Source organism: Diorhabda carinulata, chromosome X (assembly GCF_026250575.1).
Source record: "Diorhabda carinulata isolate Delta chromosome X, icDioCari1.1, whole genome shotgun sequence".
NCBI lineage: Eukaryota > Metazoa > Arthropoda > Insecta > Coleoptera > Chrysomelidae > Diorhabda > Diorhabda carinulata.
The window spans coordinates 29,509,161-29,536,788 of NC_079472.1; the positions used below are offsets into that span (position 1 = coordinate 29,509,161).

Sequence of the window (27,628 nt, forward strand, 5' to 3'; positions counted from 1 at the left end):
ATTCAATCAAATTGTTCTAAAAAATGTCAAATTTAACTTCGCATTGGGTCGACAAACATTAGAAGATGACCCACGTGCGGGAGGTCCTGTGACAGTGAGTACTTTAGAAAACATTAAATTTGTGGAAGAAGTTGTTCTAAGTGACCGGCACCTAAAATCTATAGAAAATGCAGGATAGATGGACATTTCCAAAAGTGCTCGAAGCATCCCACATAAGCATTCAAATTTGACGAAAATTAGTTCCTAGGTGGGTGCCTCGATTTCTCAGCGCAGTGAAGAAGTAGCGTTGAGTAGAATTGGGTGTGTGATGGCTACAAGGGTATCGTTTTGATTGACTTTGAGGAATGAAATACAACCGTGAATGTAGTATATTACTTTGACTACTAAAGCAGTTGTGTTAAAAAATTATCGACAAAAAGCTCGGCAAAATCAGCGGATGTGTGTGTGTGTGTGTGTGCGTATGTGTGCTTCATGGTAATGGTTTCCAGAGCTACTGTAAACGAATGTTCTAAAAAGTGTGTGAAAATATTGAAAAATAAGTATAGTTTATTTTATCCATAACCTTTCTCTCTATGGTAGGCTAAGATTTTATTGACGCGTATATATTATAGTGCTTAGAATTCCAGAGATTTTCCTTATACTTCCGACTGGGTGTTGATTCCAAATATCTACGTAATATAATTTGTGAACGATTTCTTATTAGAGGAATTCAAACTCAAAATTCGAGTATAATCGCACGACATGGAAAATGACTCAAATTGTGGTATTTTTACATGGGAAAAACATAACTCAAGATGTGTCGAATTGAGCACACACTTTCAATTACAGCGTCCATTAGGAAATGGAAAAAAATGCGAAAAACGAATCACTTACTCACCGTTGAGTTTAAACCTACATTTCAGAACGTGAGTTTTCACGTCGTGGAGAGACGGAGAATCAGTTAAAGAAATGAAGAATGGTCTCTAAGGGATATGAAAAATATTTTGAAATATTATTTTAATAAAGGACGATCATAATAAAAGGCACAAGGAAAAATGATTGTACCAGCAGACGCGAGCAGAAATATTTACAGTGATTTACACACACAGTTTAACGAAATGTCAGACAATATTCTGCAACTGGGTAATCGGGATCAAGATTTTATTTTATTTAGTGTCAAGCAACGCTGGGTTTTTATTCTTATGTGTTCAAAACGATTCTTCAATATTTATGATAAGAGAAGTATGATAAACTAATATAGATGTAGGCGGCGTCGCAACAGCTAGGCTGCTTTTATTTCATTTCCAAGATCTATCCTACCGAACATTCTTGTTGGAGCTCCATTCGCTATATTCATTATATCCATAAACCTACGTCTCGTCACCAATAATAAACAGTTTGATGATTGTAAGTTCTTTACCTACGTTATTGAGCATCTCAGTTGCGACTTCTACTCGACGTTGTTTTTGCAAAAGATTTGGTACAAATCTAGCATTGACTTTTGTGGCAGCAATTTTTTATTCACGCTCCATACTCAAAATATTCAACAAAATATGTTAAGTCGATCCTTAAGAGATGTTGGTATATCTCGGATGCCGACACGACGACGATTTTTGATTTCCTCTCTATTTTTGATGTTATCGTCATTAATAGAGGTGGATGGGTGGTGTGCATGAGAAAAGTTTTCGACGATTTTACGACCTTCACTGAATACTTTGTGCTACTCATTGGAAACACAAAATTAATAATCAATATCACCAGTCAAACAGCTGACAAACACACTAATTGAAATATGGTGCTTAAACTTCATACGACCATCAAAAAAGGAACAAAAATGTTAAGGATTGGATTAACGCGCGCAGTTTAAATGCACCAGTCCGGGTTAAATAAAATCAGACCAAATATATGAAAATGGGAGGGGATTTTTGAGTAGCTTCAGCCATTTAAAAATGACGGTAGATCAAAACAGGGAGTTTAGATTTGATCAAGTTTAGGAATTCGAATACCTGGGAGTGACAGTGACAAACTAATGAGACGAAACCGGGGAAATAGACAAGAGACTGGCGAGAGGGAACAAAACCTTTGCAACCATTGAAAAACAATTAAGATCAAAAGATATTTCAGGAGCTGCCAAATTACGCACTCACAAGACAGTTATACAACCAACGGTACTGTGCGGCAGCAAGTGTGGGACCATGAGTAATAAAAAAGAAAACAAAATAAACATATGGTGTAGAAAGGTACTAGGAAGGATTTTTGAAGGAGTATAGGTGCAAAACAAGTGGAGGAGAAGAGCGAAGGCCGAGATCAAAGCATTGTATGGTCAAGTAGAGATGGGATATGTGGTCTGAGCAGAAAAACTCCGTTGGATGGAGCATACAGCTAGCATGCATATTCTATTTTTAAGAGAGACTCTTTGCGAAGCCCTCAACAAAATTTTTTCCTTAACGTTTACATGTTCTTTTTAGAACATGAAAGTGGTATATCGTCTTTAAAGGAGCCTCGCAAAGCGAGGAGGAGTGTGTTAGTTTCGATATTAGAATTAAAAAGTCTATGATTACTTAAAATCGAATACAACGCAGCTCTAAATACCACGATTCTTAGTATTTGCCCAGAGATCGTTTTTCAAAACGATGAATTTCTCATCCATATCATGATTGTGATAGAACACCGTTCATTTCTATGATTTCTTCTTATAGTGCCTTGCTAGGTCACTCTGTCTCATGCAATCACAATGGGGAGTTGATCCCTGTTCTCAGCTACTCTAAACTATTGTCCGATGCTATGTATGTATACTTGTCCATTCCCAAGGAGATTTGTTTCTTCTTACGCCCCTGTGGCCCTCTATTATGCCCTTCGTTATTAGATTACAATCCGATGAGGATTTTCTCTGAGGACATAACTAGGTAAGACAGTTCTCAGTGTTTAACTGTTTTCAAAAGTTCACGAACTACGTTTGCCCTGCTTAAAACTGCTCATTTCTTTGCATAGCCACCCATGATATCCTAAGCTAAGAATTCGTTTATGTAACTATCTAGAAAAATTGATTTGGTCTATCTTTTCAAAATATTTCAAAATGATTCATAAGTCTTAATGAAGACTACGGATTGAATTTATTTATTTCTTTCTAACTCGACAACCAAGGTTAAAATGAAAAGAAAGTATAATGAAACTGTACCAAAAATTTTAAATGAAGTGTGTTTAAAAATATGTATTCGCTACCAAACATTGATTACTTCATTATACAATATTGCTAGAAGTAATGTGCTCCACGTTCATACAAAATTTCATATTTTTTCTGTGATTTAAAATTTCCTTAATTCTTATTATCCTATGATCCTAAGATTGAATCCCCACCGGATATTTCTAGTTCTTTTTAAATAATTCAAATATCAAATTATTGTATAGAATTCCGAAGATACGCCAATCTGTGAATTAATCAGATTGGACAAATAATAGTGTGTGTGTAGTAAATTTTATTAGTAAATATTTATTGCTTATCTGCATATGTTTTTGTGAATTTCTCCAGGCAAAAAGAAATAATACAAACAGTTTTCTTTTCGAATTTTCTACACTAAACATATAATATAAAAAAAAATACTGATGGTTACGATACATCAGCGGAGAAAACGAAACTAGTGTATGTAAAATTTAGAATTTGTTGCTTCAACTTCCGACATCGACATCTGTTCAAATATTGATATTGGACATTTCTCCTTACTTAAAATCGATACTAAATTTATATTCATAAACTAGGCACAAATAGAAACGCTTTTATTAGAAATTGGGGGCGCCATAAAATATTTCCATAATCTGACAATCACCGTAAATATCACATTCACTTTTTATTAGTTTCCTACCATAAATGTTGAAATACATAATTAAAGGAAACTACTTTGAGTTCTTTCCAAATTATATGGAAGAACACATTTTTTTGCCAAAAATCGATTTCATTCATCAATGTAATCTCTTTCAAGAGCAATACAATCATTCCAACGCTTCTCTAACTACTCGATGCCGTGCCTGTAGAAGGATTTGTCTTTTGCAGTCAGTTTCAATAATTGCTTCTTCTTTTGAGTTGAATTTCTTACCGACGAACATTTTTTTGAGATCAGCGGATAGCCAGTAGTAACTGGGGGCCAGATCTGGACTGTAGGGTGTATGAGGAAGCAATTCGAAGTGTAATTCGTTCAATTTAACCATCGATGCCATTGACTTGTGAATCGGTGCATTGTTTTGATGAAATAGTGTTTCTTCGACATATGAAGCCGTTATTCCTTGACTTTTGCATTCAAACGATCCAACAATTCTATGTGATATTCGCTATTGATTGTCTCTCGCTTTTGTAGACAATCGATGAACAATATTCCATGCGCATTCGAAAATACTAAAGCCATAACCTTCCCAGCTGACTATTGTGCCTTTGGAAGCTTCGGACGTGGTTCACCGGCTGCATTCCACTCACATGATGATTCCGAAGTGAAGTGATGGATCCATACTGCTGTTATTTTTGATAGACTGTGACTAAACGCGGCACTCTCTTTGAAAAAAGTTTTTTCATGATCAAATGTTCATGCATAATTGTAAACACACTGCCTTCTGATATCTTTACAGCCTCAACTACCGAACACAATTTCAATTTACAATTAAATATAACCAATTTGTGTAGTTTAATGATGTTTTCTGGAGTAACCACCTGAATTGGCCGACCAGAACGTTCACCATCATCGGTGTCTATACGGGTTGACTCCATCATAGTTTCCGAAAAATTCTATAGGAAGAAATAATTTCTAAATGTTATGATATGATAATCCGAAGCAACAGTCAACCATGTTTTGTTACGACACATTTTTCATGTTGACGACGCTTAGCGCGCAATATCTACTTAAGCTATGCAAATATTTTCCGGCTTTTCCATAACAACACGACAAAAACACTTCTTAATTATTATTGCTGTCAACTTTCCGGTAATAGTTATATTGTTTTCACAGTTACAGGAGAATTCTACTAAATTCATAAAAATCTTCAAACATACACGGACTAGGCAAACTTTTTTTCAAATCACCAAAATGGCAATTATAAAGAACTACCAATGAGAATAGATAATATTTGGCCCTACAGCAAAAGATATAGGGAATATTTGACAATTATCGAATCAAAATTTATATACAAGTCGATGTTTCCGAAGATCATCTGATACTATTTTAGTTATGCAGGAGCAGATCCAGCAATATTATTGAATCCTGTATCTCTCTCTCATCAATTTCAACCTCGACATTGGCTAATATTTCGATATATGTAATGTGTATTGTGAATTATAATTCTGAATCTCGTTTTAAACTAAAACGTAGAAAAAGTTAGAGTGCACGACACGTGAGGAAATAATATATTTCTCCTTCATTTGACTGAAAAACATCTGCGCTCGGGAGAAATATGCAATTTTTCTCATTTGTTGTACAATATACTATTTATTGACGACTGCTGTATAATGTACCCATTATACTTTTGTTTGGTCAACCTTGATAATACCCATTAATCATTGCTGTCAGTGTTCCCATGATTTAGCTATAATTTTATATTGTTTTGCTGGAAAAAATGTCAATTTAGGAGATTGTCACAATGTTCTAGCAAGCTTCTCTATGCTCTAATCTGGTATAGAAATGTAGTAAGGTTACAGATGTGACAGATATAATCGCAAGCGCGATTCGTCTTTTTAAATAATCTTAGTGGAGGACTTTAGTTTTGTATACAATACTTTTGATATATCTAGTCTAATGGCATCAGGTCAGGAGATCGAGCTGGCCATTCTATGGTTGGTTCAGGCACTGCTGGACATTGATTCCGTAAAGGGGCGGTGTTGTAACTTGCTGAAACCATATTATATTCGTAGGAATTTGTGGACTTGCTAAGTCAGGATATGTGTGTTAAAATTGGCACGACATTATTTTGCACAATTCTAAATATTTATTTCCATCTTGAAGTTGTCATTTATGAAAAAGGCGACCTAAGATACGATTTCCAATGTTCTTCTTTCATCAATTAGACCAATAGCGACAATTTTGACGATTGACATGACCGTGTAAATGTGCCCTCATCAGAAAAAAACATCTACTTGGATCACCTTGTTATCTAACATTGCCATAATTTTGTTCACAAAAATAAGCTCTTCTTATTTGAGTTTGATATTATTTTTTACAGAAGTTTTTACTATAATATTCGATAAACAAATTTATGGCTAACGTTGATTAGTGAGGCTTGCTTTACGATCCGAATTATGTGGGTTTTCTTGAAACTCAAACATAATATTCAATTTAGTATCATCACTTACAGCATTTGATTTGTCAATAGTGTTTTAGTATTTTTTTGTCAAATTTTGTTAAGAAACCCACTAAAAATGGATATAAAAAATTAAAGTGTCTTTTTTTAAACACTACCAGAAATTAGAAAAGCTGCTGAACTTGCATCATTGAATTTCATTCCGAAAAAGTCAAGAAAAGCATATAATATGACCTATGATTTTTATTTGAACACGCAAAAGGAGATATTAATAACTATAGATGAATACCATCTTGTAAGATTAGATACAGAGTACTACACCTGGGAGCGTTTAAAACAGAAGACGAAGATCTCTTGCAATTACAGCCATTCTAGACTAGGTATAATTGATCAGCTGTAATCACTGGATTCTCCAGTATCGCAGCAAGAAAGAGGAGCACAATAGATCCTTTGGGTCGCAGTATATACGAGACACTAAATCTATATATACATATATACATTATTAGATACGTAATCTTTGTTAAGCTGAATACATAGATTTTTGTTTTAATGATTATGAGATATTATACGATTATTATATAATTTTCGATAAATATATGCTGTGTACAAATGAACAATAATATATTGTATGAAATCATATTTTGTTCGAATAAAATAATAGTGTTTGTGATAATTAACAACAAAAATATGTAGTAGTTGGGGATAAAGTATAGTAATCTACTCGCGTATAATGATTTATTCTACTGGTTAGCACTCGTCATTAATATACTAATTTTATAGTGGTATGATTTATTTGTCGAATACACTTGAAATTTTGATTGATGACATCAAAAATATTCCGGAACCTAACAATAAAATAGTAGTAAAAGTGTTGTCAACCTCTGAAAAGTCATTCTTCCGTCACATCGCCCTCGTACAATCAGTTCAAATTATGTATTCTAATAAATATAACAGTACATAATTCCTATTTAAATAAAATCGTATTGTGTGTTTATTATATTTACAAGCTATATTTGGTTCTTAAGCTGATTACAACAAATTGTTAATTAAAGCAGGTTCAATTAGTTCTTATCAGATTAGATAAGTCTCCTTCCTGATGATATCAAGTATAACAAGCTATTTTTTACAAAGTAGAGAATCAAAAACGAATCTAATTTCCACTTGATTTCTACAGAACAAAGTATAATAGACCAGGGTCGATAATTTTTGAAACCAAAAATAATAAATAGTAAGATTGCATTGCAAAAGGAAGAGATTATGATAAAAATAAAAGGAAAAAAATTATGGACGATCTTAAAGGAAAAGATTTAATCACACTTTTTTCACATAACCTCAAAATTTATGTGAAAAAGTAAAAAAATTCTTTATCTTTCCAAAAATATTTATTTTCCACGAAATTTTGTGAAATTTTAAGTTCCATATATACTGTAATTTATTTGATTTGAATTATTTATTTTTTCACGTTATTTTGACATAATATAGGAAAGCATCCTTATTTTCAAGCGAAAATTGTCCCGTCAGCTTTTTTAAAAAAGGTGAGATTTTATTCGTTGCAATTTCTACTTCCTGATGGTATGAAAAATATTACCATCACCATGGTATATTTTCTCAGAAAAGGCAAAAAATAAGACGAAAGAATTCGCATCCGAAATTATTTTTAAACATTACGTACAATTTTTAGTTTTTAATTAAATTTTTCCACTCTAATTCCACTAAAAAAGTGAGATTCCATTTTACATTGATGAACATAAGTAATTAGAGTCTAAAACATTAATAAACATCTAAAAATTGTACATAATGATTACACAAAAATTCGGATGCGTATTTTTTCGTGTCATTTCTTATCTTTTCTGAAAAAGCTTATCCTGGCCATCGTAATATTTTTTACACCATCATGAAATAAGGATTTCAACAAACCAAAGTCTCAAATACTTTTAGAAAAAATTGATATTGTGACGGGAGAATTTTCGTTCGAAAATTAGGACACAAAAACTTAATTTTTGACAAAATTTCGTGAAACAAAAATGGTTTTGTAAAAGGTAAAAATAAAAAACCAAAAATTCGATTTTATTAATTTTTCACATAAATTTTGAGGTTATGTGAAAAAAATTATACAAAAGTTGTACATTTTATTACCTACAGCTTTGCTATTTGACTATTTTCCATAATACTTGTAGTTTTCCCGGAAATCGAGATAAACCGTTTTTATTCTCAAAAACTTAACCTCTTTCCCTTTCCGACCTCAGATGGCCCGTAAATTATTTTTCCTTTTAATTTTTATTAAATTTTCCTCCTTTTCCAATAGGTTTCATCCTACTATTATTTTTTCACTTTTGTTTTAAAGGCTTCTACTTTGGTATATAATGCTAGTAAATAAAAATACGTGATGATGTTTAAAGCGGCTTAAACAGTGTTAATTCATATAAAGATTTCTTACAGTTTGAACTTTTACTATGGAATACGTGATGGAAAATTGGATGTATTTATTTCAAAATATTTTTAACGTGATATTGAAATATAATTTGCTGTTATAAAAACTTGAAATTATGAATGTACAATGCATATAAGTGGAAAGCAGGATTAAGAGATAAATAATTTAGATCCCCTCTTTGAATTGTAGAAGATTTCTGAAGACAAATAATGTCGTGCAAGATTGGTTTTATTTTCACTTAAATCCTTTTCTCCGTTTTCATTGAAAAAATATTAAAGTCAGTTTTTATTGTCAATTCCTGTCAATCCATTTTACTGACGTTCAGTGTTTGATGCAATGAAAATTACAACAGAACAATGGTACGTTCTCGTTCTTTGAAAGTTATAATGGGACCGACAAAACTTATTATGAAGAATTTTTGATGCCGAAAATCTTTGATTCAGCGTAGCGTGTGAATAAAATTCTAATCATTAATATTGTACAAGAATATGGGATGCTATTGTGAAACTAAATGCCGATTCATGAACTAAACGTTCCACTTCCAGTTGCGCTCACTGTTCTTTTCCCATTAAAATCATTGAAATGCTTAAGAGCATTCTGACATGAACCAATTCTATCTTTGCCGACTTCCGCTCGTAAAGCGAAATAAGAAGATAATAAAATTTATTTTCAATGGTCACATGTTATACGGTACGGGACACCCAAATGGAATAAATTCGTTAATAAACAAATGAGGTCGTGTTTGGGCAAAAGTGTTAAACACGTGGATTTGTATTTGGAAATGTTGTGTGTTTTTAGGTTTACTAACAAAATTAACATTTGAAAGAGAAAATTATTTTATTTAACAAAAGTGCTACATTATATCAAAAACTTAATAAGTAATACAGATTATTTCTCGATAATGTGAAAAAAAACGTTAATGTCAATGTAAGAGATTGTGAAAATGGTCTAGCAAACTTCTTGGCAATATGCTCCAATCTGGTATAGGTCATCTAAATTGAATGGTTTAGTTTTGTATACAATACATTTAATGTATCTCGTCTAATGGCGTAAGATCAGGACATCGTGCCTGGCCATTAAATTGCCGATTTGAAAAAATATAGTTCAAGTACCGCTGGACATTGATTTGGCAATGGAGCGGCGCTTTATCTTGCTAAAATCATATTATATTCGCAGGAACTTGTGGGTTTGGTGGATCAAAATATACCACAGTTTGCCAAAGTAGGCACGACCTTATTTTGGACTTTATCTAAATGCTTATCTCCATTCAAATTGCCATCTATGAAAAAGGAGATCTGCGATATGGTTTTTTAACAATCCCTGTCCAAATATGAACTTTTTCACGATATTGTATACGGTGCTTTTTATTTTCCTAGGTAATGTTGAACAGGGGCTTGCTTGTCGATAAGAATTATGTAAGTTTTCTTGAAACTCAAGCATAATATCTAATTTCGTATCATCACTTACTGTATTGGCAACTACTTTTTCTATCTGTCTCACATCACCAAGTTCACTAAATTGCCTTTCTATTTTGCTAATTGTTCCTTGCGATATGGGTGGCAAATTTGGCAGTTTTTCGTGAAATAAGCGAGAAATTTTTAGTTTTAATCGAGAATGTACTGTATAAATGAGTGTGTGAAAGAAAGAATTTATTTTGGATACCATTGACGATCAATGGCATATTACCATTAGAACATTATCTAGACAGGGTGGTATATCAAGGTCAACTGTATAATGAAGTGAGTGAAGTGAATGAAATGAGTAAAGTAATGCTTTTTTTCAAGAGTAGGACGGTTTGACAATTCCTACGAGTGAAAAAAGTTACTTTATTCACGAGTTTCATGTAAAATTTTTTCTACGTTCGACAAGACTTTTATCAATTTTTATTTTGTAATAGTAGTATTAAAAGTACAACTGTGAACATTATTAATTTCAAGTGAAATAACATCATCTATAACTGTATTAGTACTTTTTGGATTGTTAGAAGGATCCTGAACATTTACAATGTTGCTTGAAGTCGAACTAGTTATTCCCGTTAAAATTTTCACCGAGGAATCCTTTTTGTTTTTTATTACGTAACCCTCCGCAACTGTGTTGGATTTCAACCCACCGTGTTTCTTTGTTGAATTATATTACCACCGGAATTCACTGATAGAGAACCTGAAGAGCGTCGAAATGTATGCCCAATGTAGTGTTTTGAATTATGGAAATTCAAATATGCTGCGATAAGCGAGGGAATTTTTGAAAAGGTATTGATACCTACAACTTGGGTTTTGCATTTTCCATTTCTATACTGCAAAAAGAAATGATCTGTTTTGACATTTGTGGGTCGTTGTTTTTTATATTTTTAATAAATGTTGACTAAGTTTATTGTCAGATATTTCGCCAATAATAGTGAATCGACGTTGAGCATGAGTTTTTGTATCAGGTACTGTGATAATTAAAACATTTCCGGTATTATTAATATCGTTACACATTTTATATAATTCCTCCCTCTGCAGAGCTACTGCGAGTCCAAATATTAAAGCAACCTGAAAGATGTTACAAATCATATCTAAGCTTACTTAAAATTTTTTGCTGTCATACCTTGTGCATGAGATAATGACCGTCTGGAGGTTGCAACAGAAACTTATTAATTTCTTCTCGGGCAAATGTTTTAGATTTTTTGGGTCTATAGCCAACTGACTTATTTTCAAATATGCAATGAGTTCCTAGTATTTACAGATGTCTACGTCGTTATTTACTATTAGGGCGCCTTTCAGTTTTGAATAAGTCGACCAAAGTGTTGAAGACTTCCACATTTTGGATTTAGTTTCAAAGTAATCTAATAACATTCTTTCTGTGGAGCTGTTTATGCCTTTTTTAGTACGTCACTCCTTACAAGAATTATATTCTATTAAATACTGTTCCCTGGATTTCTCAGGGAGAAGATTCATAGTCACTGCAGTTGCCGATTCAACAACATCTTCTGGTGTATAGTTTAAACTTCTTCACTTTCACTCTCCATCACTAATAATAATACTACACTCCTTTTAATTAGACACAAAAGGGATTCTCTTGAACGAATATCAAGAAATAAAAGTCTAACAGTTTATCGGAGAAACGAATTGACATGAGAAAGAAAACGTTCACAGACTATTTTGATAGAAGAATTTTATAATTCCGTTAAAAGATGACACTTTGCGGCCTTTTTTTTTAACGCAAAAGCGTGAAAAAATTAACCGTTATGGTACTTTTTTACACGCTTTTGACCGATTCATAAATTATATTCTTTATGTATGCAAATGAATGAAAAAAAACGTGAATATTATAACGGACGTAGAAAAACTATTTATTCCATCGATATCATGCCCAAAAAGTGCAAGAGTTGTTATATCAAGACTTCGTACAGCAAGTGAATTTATGTCGATTTCTTTTAAGTGAAGAAATTCACTTTAAAAAAATAATCTTTTCACTACTGAGGTTTGCTTTACTCGTAGAAGTATTATAAATATGAATAACTATCATGTAATAACACCCCGACATTTCCAATAATTTAATTACTAGAAGAGGTGAATTGCAAATTGTCAAATTTGATGTATAAATTTATATACAAATCTTGACTTCCTATTTAAATGGCATTGTTGAAAAAAATTTTTTTTCTTTGAAAATGACAAAGTTCTATTAAAAATTACACGAGTGAAATAAGTTTTAAAATTAAATTATCCATGGTATGAAAATATAATACAGATAAAGAAACTGTGAAATTTTAATGTTAGGTCATACTAATTAGCCCTTGCTTTATAGTTACCATTACTTAATGCCCTCTTAATGCCTCAACAGTCTCATAAGTGTACCAAATTTGGTATTATTAAGTTGAAGTGTAGCAAAGAAATTATTTTTTTTAAATATAGGGCCCTATTCTGAGGTCTAATAACTCCTTAGAGATGCAACTCTGGGATAGAGGTAAATGGTCCCGAATGGTCATCTTTTGGGATCCTCTATTTATCTTTATATACATATATGAGTCGTATTTTTTAAAATAATGATAAATAACTAAAAAAAAATATAAATTCTGCATTACAGTGTCCGATTCTCTTTACCTCCCTAGCTATTCCCATTACTCGTTACACTTGCAAGACGTAAGGATATGTATTAACCAACTTCTGGTGGACAGTACATACCTATGACTACTTATCACGAAGTAGTTTGGATGAAATTTCATTATCAATAATTATTAACATTTTAAAACAATCAACTACTGAATTGTTTCAAGTCAGAAATATCCCTGTAAATTAATAAATTCAAAGGGACGCTTTACTCTCTTCATAAAAATTTTGTGTTTTTGTTTAAATTAATATATCTTTTATGTTTCATATTTTTGCGTTTTTTAAATAGTTTTACTAATACTATTTCTTTTATTTTTTTTTTGTTTTGCATTAAGAATTAGAAATATTACTGTAGCTTTGATTTAGATGTATTCTCATTGATTAAAGAAAAATAAATAAATAAAAAATATAAATTAAAATCATACCTGACAAATTTCTCGGCAAAATAACAGGTTTCCCCATTTCGCCTGCCACGTTATCCGGCGGCACAAGTACACCACCATAGTCCACATTAATATTTTTATTTTCTTTTTTTACTGAAGTCCTACTCGATGATTCTTTGAACGGCACCACTCTTTCAGGCACAATTTCATTGTTCATTAATAAATCGCCACTTTCTAAAGGTAACGCTATCTCTTCAGATGACCGCGGCGAAGAGTTGTCCGTATATAATAAAAACGCTATTGTAAACCACGCCGTAGTCACTATCACTGCTAATTTTAATAATAACGACCTCTTTCTCCACAACACTCCCATTTTTTAAGATGATTTACTAAACTACACGATATAAATGCTGACTAGATGACACTACTCGAAATGAGTTTTATCTATATTTGACTGTGAACATTTTTTGATAAAATAAAGTTATAATCAGATAACGTTCTGTGGATTACAACATTGATATGGACATTTTTGATATGCGTGCATTGGTATTGCTGATGATGTTGATAATGATTGAACCTTCCACGTTTTCTTCGATATGATCATACCTGAAACAAAATAATTTTTTTAGTGTGTTTTCTAGAAAATATTTATTTACAAAGAAAAGAAAAAATATGAGTGTGAGGGGCTATATTTTGAGATACAAGGAAACTATATGTCTTTTTAGGAAACTGATTTTATTTATGTTCAAAGTAATGAGTACCTACATGAATCAACTTTTGTAACCGAAGAAAAATAATCAGTAATCACACAAGGCCAAATCAGGAGAATAAGATAAATGTTCAATGGCTTTTACATTATTTTCACGTAAAAATTCAACTGTCTGCAGTGTGTGACGATTCATTTATTTTGATGAAAGATTAACCCGTCAATATTGACTGACGTAAGGGCTGCTGGTAAACATTTTAGGGTATAACTTAATTGTTTATAATAATACTATTCTACGAAAGACAACTGTGTACAGAACTTTCTTTTTAAATCTTTTCTTTTTTGCTATGGTAGGTATTAATGAATCTTAGTCACACACGACTCTCCCGACCGGTAGGAATATAATAAAACGGTAGGTACGTTTCATCATCAATTACTGTTTTGGAAACAATATGATGTCCATCACTATTTAAAATTTCCCGTTTTCCATGCTGTGCCTCTTAGAAATTGTTAAATCTAGCGTAGTACCCAACGGGTAACAATTTTTTTCATATGAATTTGATTATGTAAATTGAATTTACTGTCGCAGACCTTGGACCAAGAACTGCCTCACTCACTTGATAGCTGCAACTTGTTTCTTCTTCGATCTTAATACTCACTCTCTCAATGTTTCAGTAACTGATGAAAAGGGTCTACCAGCACATGCCTCATCACCAAGCACTTGCTTTTTTTTTAAGGTGACGGAGGCACGTTACAGCCATTCAAATATGTTGTCGGGGTTTAATGATACTTCTTGTATCTTTTATTTTGACTATGTAATGCTAAAAAAAACTGCGAAAGCATCAAAACAGAGTATGTGGCTAATGATAAGAGATAACTCTCGCGAGAATACGAATACCATAAATATTCATGGTATACTGATGAATAAGCGAGCAAAACAAATTTTTACAAAAAATATGAAATACCTGTATAATGATAGGGACTATCCTACTATATATCAAATACTCCCAAATTATCTAAAATCAAAAACACCGAGAACAAAACATTATCTGTGAGGTAATAATTTTGATGTTTACATAGAACGAACATCACAATAAATGGAAAATAGATAAAAAAGCCGACATTCCGATAAAAAAAATAATAGCGCTAATTAACCATGAGATTAATAATTACTATCTTGATTCATGAGATTATTAGAAGTTTACTATAAGGGTATAGGCTATCATAGTGAACGGACGTGGTGCGGAACGATAATAGAAATCGATATTGAAATCTTATCACAAGAATCGAAAGGAGGTAGATAAAATTTAACGACAAATTTCACGAGAAAAAAACCAAACAAACATTCGGTGTAATAACCGATTTAACCATTTTAGGACCGTGCTACTTGCTATAATTCATGACGTACGCCGTATGTTAAATATACGGTGTTATGATTTCAACTTGGATTTTTTTGCTTAAATTGAAAAACTATTTAGCAACAATAATTATTAATATTTGTATTCTTTGTATATGTTCCAGTATAATAGTTCTCCTCCTCCTCTGTCTTATTGGTCCGAGAAGCGGCCGGTTTCAGCCTAGCTGGCAAAGGCAATGGTTTTTAATTTTATTTATAATTAAAGTTCGGATTTTCAAGTATTCTAATTTCAAATTTTGATTTGAAGTACAGTCGTCGTTAAATTATTTATGCAAATACCTGCATTAAATTCTCCTCTAATCATGAGTGACATTGATTCAGACTCCGATTTTTTGTTCGACAATATTACATCTGACAGTAGTAGTGACGATGAAATTTCATCAGACCTTAGTAACACTTCATCTGCCGAAGAAAATCCACCTACATGGAATATAATAGTCGATACATTTGGGACTACTCGAACTGAAAATGTGCCAGAATTCCTTGGAATTGCAGGTCTAAATCCTGATGTGTTTCCTGATGAAGACGTATCTTTAAGATGTGTAGATGCCTTTTTGCCAGAGGAATTGTTTAATTTTATTGTGGAATGTACGAATACGAAAGCACAATTATATTTTGCAAATCAACCACATCTAGATTTTAAAATTCATGGTCTACAATGGCGCAATGTTACCACAAAAGAAATTAAAATATTCTTTGGATATCTACTGACTATGGGCCTGAATAAAAAACCACAAATGTATTGTGGTACGGGGTACGCGCTATTATCTAAATACTCCATGGTTTCAGAAAAGAAAGGTCTAAGTCGATTTTTATCAATATTAAGATTGGCTGATCCAAATGCTCCAAAAACAAATGATAGACAATTTTTAGAACGCTTAGAGAGAATTTCTCAACACAACTATCAACCAAATAAGAATGTTATTTTGATGAATTGTTTATGTTATACGAAGATCGCTTGCATTTCCGACAATATATGAAGTCAAAACGTTTCAGATTCGGAGTTAAAATTTTTAGTCTGATGGATATATGTACAGCTTTGAAATGTATACTGGACAAGGTCAGCAGCAGTTTCTTCATCCTGATGACGTTAATTATGCTAGATTATCGCCCTCAGAAAGAGTAGTAGTTGATCTTGGTAGAAACTTACTGAAAGAGAATGTAATTAATTTAAAATATTTTGATAATAGAGACGTGTACATTATTTCGACAAAATTTAGTGCGGAACTTGCCTAAAGAGAGAGATATCTTGAAGGTGGTAAGCGAGAATTTTTTATGAAGCCCGCATTAATTCAACAATACACTCAGTGTATGCGACGCGTCGATACAATCGATCAATTATTGCATGCCTTTAATTGCTACCATAAATCATACACCTGGTTCACTAAATTGGGAATACATTTTGTTCAACGTGCAATATTGAATTCACATTATGATTTCAAAGAAATGAGCCTAAATATGACATTATTGACCTACTCAAATTTTGTAATTGACTATTTCGGGGAGGTGCGTTTGAAATTGAAAGATTGAAAAACTTCGTAGACGCAACAAATTGAAGCTCGTGATGAACCTGTTGCTCATACTCTTTCAACCTAGTCGTCAGCGTCCACAACGAAGATGTGTTCTGTGTTCGTCAAATAACATCAGACGCGATACTAGATACTTTTGTAATTTGTGCCCTACAAGACCTGCACAAACTGCTGTATATGCCAAACTACTTCAACCGTTATAATCATTTTGTTTAAATTTTATGTAAAATAAATTACGTACAATAAATTTCAACAAAATATCGTTTTGTTTTGTATAAATTATTACAGCTTTCAGTGTAGATTCATTATTATGACGTACAGTGTACATTCGTTGGCATATAAGTATGAAAACGTACGTCGTACGCCCGAACTTAAAATCGCTGAGATTATAAAAATGTTAGCTGGGGCAGAAAAGGTTAAAATAAATGATGGTCATAAAGGAATCAAGCAAAAGCGGAGATTCATAATTCAAAAGAGAAGAATGCTTTATTTTCGAAAAATTATTAACAACAATAACAACAAATAAATACGATAAATAACATACATTGTCAAAACAAAACAAATTCAAAAAGGTATCATGAAAAATATACAAAGACCATACAAACCAGTGACATAAATTTAAAGAACAATGGTAAAAGGGGGTAGTGGAGATGAGATATTGAATACTGAGTACATTGTTTATTGTGACCATAGCAATATTTACACTTACATTGCCTTACGCGGGTTTCAAGAACCTGTAAATTCAAGACAATAATTTGATTATCAAAACGCGCGTCAATCAATGGAATAAAACTGAGGAAATAACTGGAGCAAAACAAATCCCATACAAAACGAAACAACGCGTCACCTGAGGGAAAATAAGATCTATAGAAAGCAGATGATATGTCAAACCATAGAATGGAGAAAAAAAATGTTGTTAAAGGAATGCATATATGTAAATGAATTGGCAAGATATTAAGACATGATTTTAAAGATCTATGGGATAAAATAAATAATAGAATTGATTCAAAAGAGAATAGAACTACAACGGAAATATTATTATTATATATTAAATGTTAGATTTGTTAGAATCAATTGAAATTTTTGAATGTATGGAAATACATTGAAAAAAATAGCAATTAGATGCATATACTTCAATCCAAAGCTCGAAAGAAATTATAAAATGATAAAAAGCAAATAAAACTGATAAGTAGTGGTCTGATAGTTAACGTCATATATATAACAGAGCCTTAAGGGGCGTATTTACTTGCAACAAAAGACTCCGAACGAACCACTCGCGCCGTGTACTCCAAACAAACATGCGGTCTGAACAATCTGCAACAAAACATTTGGCGCGCAGTGAGTGTTCCGATGTTCGCTTCGTTCTCACCAGCTTTTTGTCCACTGGTGATTCGTACAGAAGTCTACAATATTTATTCAAAATTTTGCACTTATACAAGAGTTTAAGGATAAAATAGAGGTTTGCAAATTTATGTATGTGATGTGATATGATTATTTCCACGTCCGATGAGGTGTTTCCTATATTACAAGTAATTGCTACCTAAGCATCATTCAAATTAATCAATTAACTGTAAACACTTTTCCCTGCTCCACTTCATAGATACGCACAGTTAAAAAGACGACAAACGCAACGAACGTTCAAGTATCCTTTGAACACCGGCGAACAAATAAGTTATTTTTGAGCAAGTCACCGTTCACCGATAAACATCCAAAAATATTTTGCGCGTTCTGTTCTGTTGGGCGTAACATACTGACTAGACGAATTTGTTTCGTTCGGAGTATTTTATTGCTAGTGAATATCCACCATTAGTCAATATACTTACATGAACTGCTAATTCTCCTATTCTCCGAAGTAAAACGGAAGTGGCAAAACGTCCTATTAAGACTAACATCAATTATTTGGGATTCTCTATTCGTTTCTTTAAAAATGGTAGTTCAATTCTTTAAAAATCGATACCAATTCATGTATTCCTATTATTTTTGCATTCAAATTATTAACAGAGAAATGAAACATTATTTTCTTATTCTCCGAATCCGAATTAAAAGTGTTTTCACTAGTAGTAAATGGACCGAAAATCTTTTTCCAACGATAAAAGCATTGAAAACGCATGTCTACTAATTTGGAGTTATAGCAGCAGCTAAAATAATATATAATTTTGCATGATTGTTTTGACGTAGGCCTTTTTGTATGTTTCGCCACTTTCTATCGTACCATGTATGGTCTAAGATCAATACAACCTATTCAGTTAGTTAACCTTCTAAATATAGATGTGGAAATTTTATGACAATGATTTATTTAGAAGCAATTTTAATTTAATGGTTGAAATGCTGTTGATTTTTTCATTTCATTGTTTACTGAATTTAAACGTGAGAATTTTTTTGAAGAAAATCACGACGAATTGATTATTTCGAGCACTATTTGAAGCATACATACCAATCTATTACTCGCTCGCTTCGCTCAAAATACTTAAAACCACAACAGAGTGCTTTCAACGTTTTAGTATTTTTGAGGTAACTACCTACGGTTGTCATTGAAAAATTTAGTTAATAGTCCAACTGGATTGTGTCGAAGTGGAGGTTGCGAAGAAAGAAAGTCTTTGTCTGCTATGACCTAAAAAGATGCTCTCTATAAAGAGATTTAGTTAGAACGAATAAGTGGTAGCATATCAAACACCTACATTGCAGTGAAGGAAAAATCGCTGTTAAAGGAAGCTTTTTTCTTCTTTATTATCCGTTTTCTCACGTTCTAACTTATTACTGTCTTTTACTTATGTATAATAAATTGCAATTTTGTGTTTTGGTGGTCTTTCTCGGCGTCTCTTGTTGTGGGATTTTCCTTATTTGAGTAGGGCTTCGTTATGATCTCTCAACCGACTTCGTCTTGTTTTGGTTCACTTTTGTTATCTATAAATTTCCGTTCGGAAGCTATAGTTTTCCACACTTTCCAAATTCGATTCAGTACTAACGTTTTCAAAATGTTCACTACCAACTTTGCATATTGACGTTTTAATGTCAAAACAATATTGAATACAGCGACTAATGTAGGCCAATCAGAGTAAACATCTATTATCTGTGGATGTAAATCTATAGCAAATTCTCCATATTCTGTCTTTTGACATTAATCGACGGTAGGGAAAAAACAGAGTATCTTTCACGAGAGAAAAGTTGTAAAAGCATACGATTAATAATAGTTCGAAAGCCTCCAAGAATGGCGTTGGTGTAGACAAAGGGTATGATATGAATGTAGCAATTCTAGATCATGATCATGAAGTATGTCAAGTTGCGATGTACAAAATAATGAAGTAAATCTAACCTTGAAAAAATTTACCACGATGCTAATATGGACCGATTGTTCATATACAATAAAGATTTTTCTCCCTCTCTCTAACATCCATATCTAAATTTGATTAAAGTAATCAGCATTTATAACAATTTTCTTGATGGCAGGATGAGAAAAATTAAAACAATTATTTTTAAAACTACGTTAAAAGTGATATTTTTAACTCACACTAACATGATTAAAAACTGAATTTTATAATAAAGCCCCGTATAAATACTTTTACCACTAGTAGTTATAATATTCCGAAGCAAAATACAATTCTAATTTTGGAAAATTTCAACGCTCAAAAGAGAAAGTACAATACATAAAAAAAAACAAATATAAATATGATTATCAGCAGTACCAAATTTCGACGCCTTAAAAACCACCAAATGACCTGGGTATCACTAGATAAAAAAAAACTTGCTCCCAAATAGACCACGTGATGATAATTAGAAGAGAGCACACATCAGTAAGTCAAAGTCAAATAGTACAGAAGAGCGTGTGTGGACTTCCAAATTTCTTGAAAAAAATTTGGAAAAATTCATAAAGAAAACATTCGGATAGAATATACTGCACGTATGGAAAATTTACTATCAGAAAATGAAGACGAAGGGGAAACTATCGAAAGGGAATGGAGTAATATAAAGAATAGTTTGCAAACTGCATCCAACAATCAGTTGGGTGGAACGAAGAAGAAAAAAGAATAGTTTAACGAAAGTTGTGGAAGTGTAGCAGAAATGGAAGTCAAAGCAAGACTAAACTGGACGAAAACAAAAAGAATTGAAGCCAGAAAACAATACAAATCATTCGGATGGAGAGTAGTGAGCTGAAAAGTAAACGCGATTAGATGAATAATTTTGTTGTTAGAGATATAGAAAACGAAACTGACAATAGAAATACAAAGCGTTTCTACAAGAACAAATTAAATAAAAGGAATAAAGAATAAACAATGCAACCTGACAGAAGAAGACCACCAATATAAACATAACATAAATATACCAGCAGGAGAATGATCAAGGAACTACATCAGAAGACATCACATTAAGAGAAGTTAAGGAAATCATAAATAAAAAGAGAAATGGAAAAGCACCTGGTGAAGATGAATTAAGCATAGAGATGATAAAGTATGGAGGAAACACACTTCATGAAAGAATATATCAACTAATTAAGAAGATATGATTTGTGGAAAAGATGCCAAAAGAAGGAAAATCGGATAAATCACTAAACATAAAACAGGTGATAAACGCTAATGAAGTAAATATAGGGGGATTACTGTGTTAAACAATTATCAACAGTAATTCAAAAATGACTAGCTATAAGTAGCACTCGAGAAATATTAGAACAATATCAATGCGGTTTCACACGGGGTACGTCAACAACAGACGCAATACATACAATAAAACAAATAATGGAAAAACTTATGTTTACTTAATAGACATAGATATGTACATAATCGATTTCCAACAGGCCTTTGACTCAATAAAAAAAGCACCTAGTGATAGCGAAGACAAATTGAGATAAGTAAGAGCGAAATAATGGTCAGCATACTAAGAACTCAATCTAATGAGTTTGTGATTAACAAACGAGTAAGACAAGACAATTCGCTATCGACAACTAAGCATTAGTATAAATAATGGGGAAAATTCATGAAGGGACTTTAATGTCAAGTGGTTGACAAATAATCGCCTACGCTGATAATATAGCACTAATAACCAAAAGAAGTTCTATAATGCAGACGATTTTAAACGAGATAGTTACAGAGAGATAGTAGATGGTTTCAAAAATCAATGAGAACAAAACAAAAATAATGAGATTTAGAAAGCAATGTCAACGGAGAAAAGTTAAAGTTGGCGAGTATGAATTTATGGAAGTAGAAAAAATTAAGTACCACGACATTATGACCAATAATAGAGGAGACAGGAGATTGAACAAATAATTAATACGGATAGAGCATACCACAGTAACAGGAAATTATTGTAAAGTACACTGATGTCAAAACGAATGAAGATCAATATATATGTAAAACGATTATTAGATCAGTAATTATGTATTCAGCGGAAACAATAACACTAACAAGAAATAATGACGAGAAATTGAGAAGAATGGAAAGAATCAAAATCAGAACAATAATGGGAGAAACAACTGACTAGCTCATTGGCAATTTAAAAAATCAAACGTCAACGAGTTAAGTGATTGAGGCATTAGAAAAGGGACAAAATCTATAGTATACCATACAATATGATGCAATGGGATCCTGGTGGTAAAAAAAGACGCGGCAGACCTAGGACACAAAGACGGAGGATGAGAAGAATAGAATAAATTGGCAGAACGTTATTTCAGGAAATAAATGTAGTTGTAGACATCTCAGCAAGAGGTTCCAGAGAGCATTTTTGCAGCGCAACTCCATTATGGTTAAGCCATTATTATTACAGTTAAAAGTATAATTTTATAAAAGATCCAATGTCGCTCTGTTCGGTGCCTGTTCGATGCCAAACGGAACAGAAGTGTCAGCCTCGACGTCGAACTCGGTACACACACGGTCAGTTTCAGTTTCGATTTTTTCATTATTCATCTTTGTTGTTGCGGTACAATAAAAATTATTAATAAAGAAACATCAAAGAAACTTACCTTCTTAAAAATTTGAATAAATTTTTGAATGTCATGATATATTGTCGTTATTGACATTATTAAAAAAATAATAAAATTGATGAAAATAACATCTACAAATTTCGTTATTAGGTAATTTTTCTACCTAAAGCAAAATCGAATTCCGTATTTTTCAGTCTATCAATTTTAGTAAATTATAATTAAATATCGCACATCAACGATTTCTAACTAATAAACCTCTTGACTAAGTACATTTTGAAAAAATTTTTTGTAATTTTTATAAGAAGAGTTTTATAAAAAATTATGTATGATATACGTGTTAAAAGTGATTTTATTTTGTCCGAGTTTTTTAGCATAACGAAATAAAATCTTACTTGTATCATACATACAACTATTTGATTTGAAAATGAAGGAACTATGAATAACACCGTATAAAAAGTTTTAAGCATTTTTTTCTTATGCTTAACATCAAGTCTCAAAAGTATTCAAAACTACGTATTAAATTATTTTAGCTGAAATGAGTTTTTTAATTAAAGTAGAACATTAGAAACAAAAAATACGCCCAAGTTAAGTATTCCAAGATTGAAAAGGATTTGAGTTATTTAATTACCCCAAAATTCATATCAAAATTGCGAGATTCCGGATTCACTTAAAAACAAACAAAGATATAACGAAGCACAGTGAAGAATTGAATGGGTAGATAATATTATCAACATATATTTGAGTATATTATCTCGTTTTGCATCTGTTTAATTATGTTTCTTCGTTATGAATATAATCCTTAGATAAGGACCATCGTTACTATGTATAATCGTAGAATGGAATTCGAAACTATGGTCGTTACTATCCGATTGAGGAAATACGAGTAGATGTTTTTGGGAAACTTCCTATATAATAGTTTAACTATCAAGCCAACAGTGATACTACTAGTATTTCCGGTTAACACAACCAGTGTATATACCTACTTATGTATTTGCATAGTTTCCGTTTTGTGAAGAGTTCTCTTGGATTACAACATTACAATACCAAATTAAGTTCTTTGATACTTTTTTTCTGGTAAATTAGTAAAATGCGCAACAAGGCAGATAATTTATTCCCTTAGATTGAGTTTTCAGAAGACTTACATCTTGTTTGCAAAGAGAAATATGTTAATATTTTCGGAGAAAGTCGGTGCATTTGATATAAATTATATAAGAATATTATACTATTCATTTCATCAATATGATGTAGTAATTTGTGTAATTATGTGAAATTTGAACTATTACACGGAATGCTGATTCGTTTTGTTACAAAAAAACAGCATATTCAATAATATTATTCATATAACACGAACTTTCGATGTTAGGAATTTAAATGCGAGAAGAATGAGAGCGTGAGGAATCACTAGCATTGAATTTGCATTTAAAAATTAAGAAGAACTTTCTCCATTAACGAACTTGAGCTCAAAATATTCACCAGACATATAGGTGGCTCCGTCAATAGAATAGGTGTAAAACTGAGAATTAATTGGGGTTTGTTTCATAAAAAATTCTCGCAACGCCATCCGTATTCAAGATAAAGGATGATGAATGAGTATTGGTAATGTGAAATAGGAGTATGTGCGATGTATTCCTTCCAGGAAATTGTTGGGCGTCTCATCGAAATGAAGCTATTCACAAAAAATTTGCTTGATTGTAATGATTAAACATGAAGCAAAGCAAAGAGCAAAGTGGACTATGAGTTTAATTTTAATAGAATTAATTCAATTGGATGAGAAAGTGTGATTAGTATGATGATTTTTTTGGTTGTATGTAAGGCAATAAGACAATTAGCAACACAGATCTCCATAAAAGTATAACATAACTGTTTTGTCCAGGATTTATCTCCGGATTTCTATATTTTCTAGTCCACCAAGTATATTTATGGTAGTGATGTTACTCTATGAAGATGAATGTTTTCTGGATCATGTTATCGTTAGTTGAAAATCGACTTTCATAGATATTTGAAGGATTCTAGGGTTCAAAAAATTGTTAACTCATGATATACCAGCAACGATATTCCCCTAAAAGCACGTTTTTTTTGTACCATATAAATTTTATGGTCTTCAACTTTCACCAGATCAGACGCCGTGATATTTCTACCTAAGGTTTATCGTTTTGGTATAGTGTATGACGGTCACATTCAATACTTGTAGGCGATTTTATGTGGAAATCTGCGAGTGGCTCTTTGCTTTGAGGTATTTATTTGTTATGTCTAGTTTAATGTGATCGATATTGGGAAAATATTGATTGTGAAATACGCGGTATTTGTGGAACGACAAACAACAAGATACCAAATCTCACATATTTTATCATGGGATTTTCCAAATCACACATTGAAAAACTAGATTCGCCATGAGGTTTATAGATTAACAGAGTACATAATGGAAAATTATTTCGAAAAGATGATGTTATTTAGATGGTGACCATTACTTTTGGTATTCTTCCAATCTGGAACAAAGTTTGGTTTGCTTTCGTTTAGGATTCTCCTTTGCCTAGTATCATACAATTTTGCTTGTTAGCATGATCATTACATAAATAAAAGCTTCGTATGTTTCTTTTATTAGAATATGATACAAGGCGATTTTTTTCATATTGAATACTTGACTTTGCTTCCCAAACTGAACGATGAGGACCAGAGTTTTGAATTTTCACAATCACGCCTTCCATTTTTTAATACTACCGTAAATTGTTTCTTGCGTCTACGATAGTCCTCAGGGTGAACCATAGCTACTGAATCAGCGTTACAATAATACGCTCGTTTGGAAGAGCACGATGCGTCCCCGGGGACTTTTCCACTGGTCCACTTTATATATTCCATCCCACATTAAAACATCAAAAGATAATTTGATAGTTTTATTCGGCACCTTTTGTTTGTTATATCATATGGGTAATCAACTGAGTCGAATTTACTCTGTATATATACTTGTTTATTTCGATATAATTACAAACCTTCTCTTATGCTTAATTTGAATTATCCTTGTTTGTGTCTAGGAATAGATAGAGTTAAAATTGATGCTAAAGTTGCTCCTTTGTGTACATTATGAAATTTTTTCAAAACCATCAATTAATAGATTACGAAGGAAACTTTGTTCTTCATATCTTCTAATAAAAACTTTCTAAAATAATCACATCTCTAAAAGTCTTGGCCCCCCTGGTTATTTCATAAAAAAATATTCTTCAATGTGCTCAATCTTATACTTTATTGTAATATATTACAAAAAAATTTAAATTTACGTAACTAAGAATATATAAATAAACCAAGTAACCAAAAATGTGCAAAATATTGAAGTGTGAAAATTTTTATGAGGTAAAATATATAATGTAATAAAAAAAAAACAATTAATAGTTCGTATGACCGCCTCTTCTTGCAATCCCTTGGCCAACGCGTCTCGGCATCCCGCGAATCAAGTTATCGATAATATGGTCAGCCACTCTTCTTGAATGGCAGCAGTCAGGTCTTGAAGGGTTTTCTCGATTGGATATTGCTTTGCCAATATAATCCCTTACATGTTCAATGGAATTCATGTCTGATGATTTTGCTGACCATTTCATTCTTTGGATATCTCCTTCCTCTAGGATGTTTTGTTCCATTTCCGTTATGATAGGGAACAATATATCTGGTGAAATTGACTCATTCCTGTTTACCTGGCCCTCTCCAGATCCTTTCGCGTCGACTATCGCTGTGGAAAGCAAATCGGAACGTTATACCATTGTTGTAAAACTCAATTCCTGTGCTCTTGAGCCCATTGGAAACGGGCACCTATGTGTCGTAGTGAAAGTCAAAGGTCTTCTTGCCCTTAGATTCGATTAATCTGATGGTACTTCTTAAAACTATCCTTTGGTTATGTTACTAAAAAGTGACTCGAACCACCGTTAGCGTTATGAATCGGATTCTTTGGATGAAATTAGCTATGTAACGGTCTTCCCTCTCTGATGTGACTCTGGGGCGCCCCGTGACCGGTCTTCGCGAAACACTACCAGTTTCTTGGAAAAGAGCCACTATCCGCCTCTCCGAAGTCCGTGACATATTCAGACGAATGGCAATGTGGAGATTAGATAAGCCTTCTTGATGTAAGGTCACTATTCTTGCTCGAGCAAACTCAGAAATCACATTACCCGGTATTTTCAACAAAATTTAAATGAACTCGCTGTCAAGTTAAATGGTTGAATCTGATTTCTTTTACATAAATTCATATATTTACGGACATAATTTTTTGTTACGATATTGTTTTTATTTTTATGATAAGGTGCCACAAAATTTAAAAAAAAATGGGCTCTATACCTAGGCAAATTTAAAAGTTTACAAGGGAGACCAAGACTTTTGGAGATGTGTAATATTCATATAAGTATATTATCCATCATCGTATTCTGTACATCATATGTATATCAATATATTAATTAAAAGTAAAGTATTGCATGGTATAATACATAGATAAAATGAATAATCATTTTTTTTGTGTTCACAATATGAATGATGGCATACTATTAATAAACTATCAATATTTATGAAAATAACTGATTAATATTTCCATTAAAGAAATTAGACGATTTTGTCAATATTTTACATACTGATGAGGCTCAATTAGGTTGCTGTTACCTATAAATAATCGGCTTGTTATATGAGTATGTAGTGCAAATAAATATTTATTTTATAAGGAATTCAACTATTATAAATATGTAAACGGTTTGAAAGATATGAGCAAATAAATATAGTACAAAAAACGTTATCAAAATAAGGCACATTACTTATCTTAGATGAGAATTAAGAGCAAATGGAGACTTGTTTACACAAAAACTGCTCTTGTGCGACTGTATCTTTCGAAAATGAAAAAACTGTTATTTCATCTTACGAAACTTGTGATTGTTTTAT

At 32.2% G+C, this 27,628-nt stretch overlaps 1 protein-coding gene across 3 annotated transcripts in view; it reads right to left on the bottom strand.

Moving 5' to 3' along the window:
• The window catches only part of LOC130900878 (putative polypeptide N-acetylgalactosaminyltransferase 9), a 276,483-nt gene that overhangs the window by 26,299 nt on the left and 222,556 nt on the right, over positions 1 to 27,628 (bottom strand). For all 3 annotated transcript variants that reach the window (XM_057811799.1, XM_057811802.1, XM_057811800.1), the window contains one exon: positions 13,200 to 13,763. In XM_057811799.1, coding sequence (XP_057667782.1) covers positions 13,200 to 13,530 — 331 coding nt within the window. In that variant the 5' untranslated portion in view covers positions 13,531 to 13,763. The remainder of the gene's footprint in view (positions 1 to 13,199; positions 13,764 to 27,628) is intronic.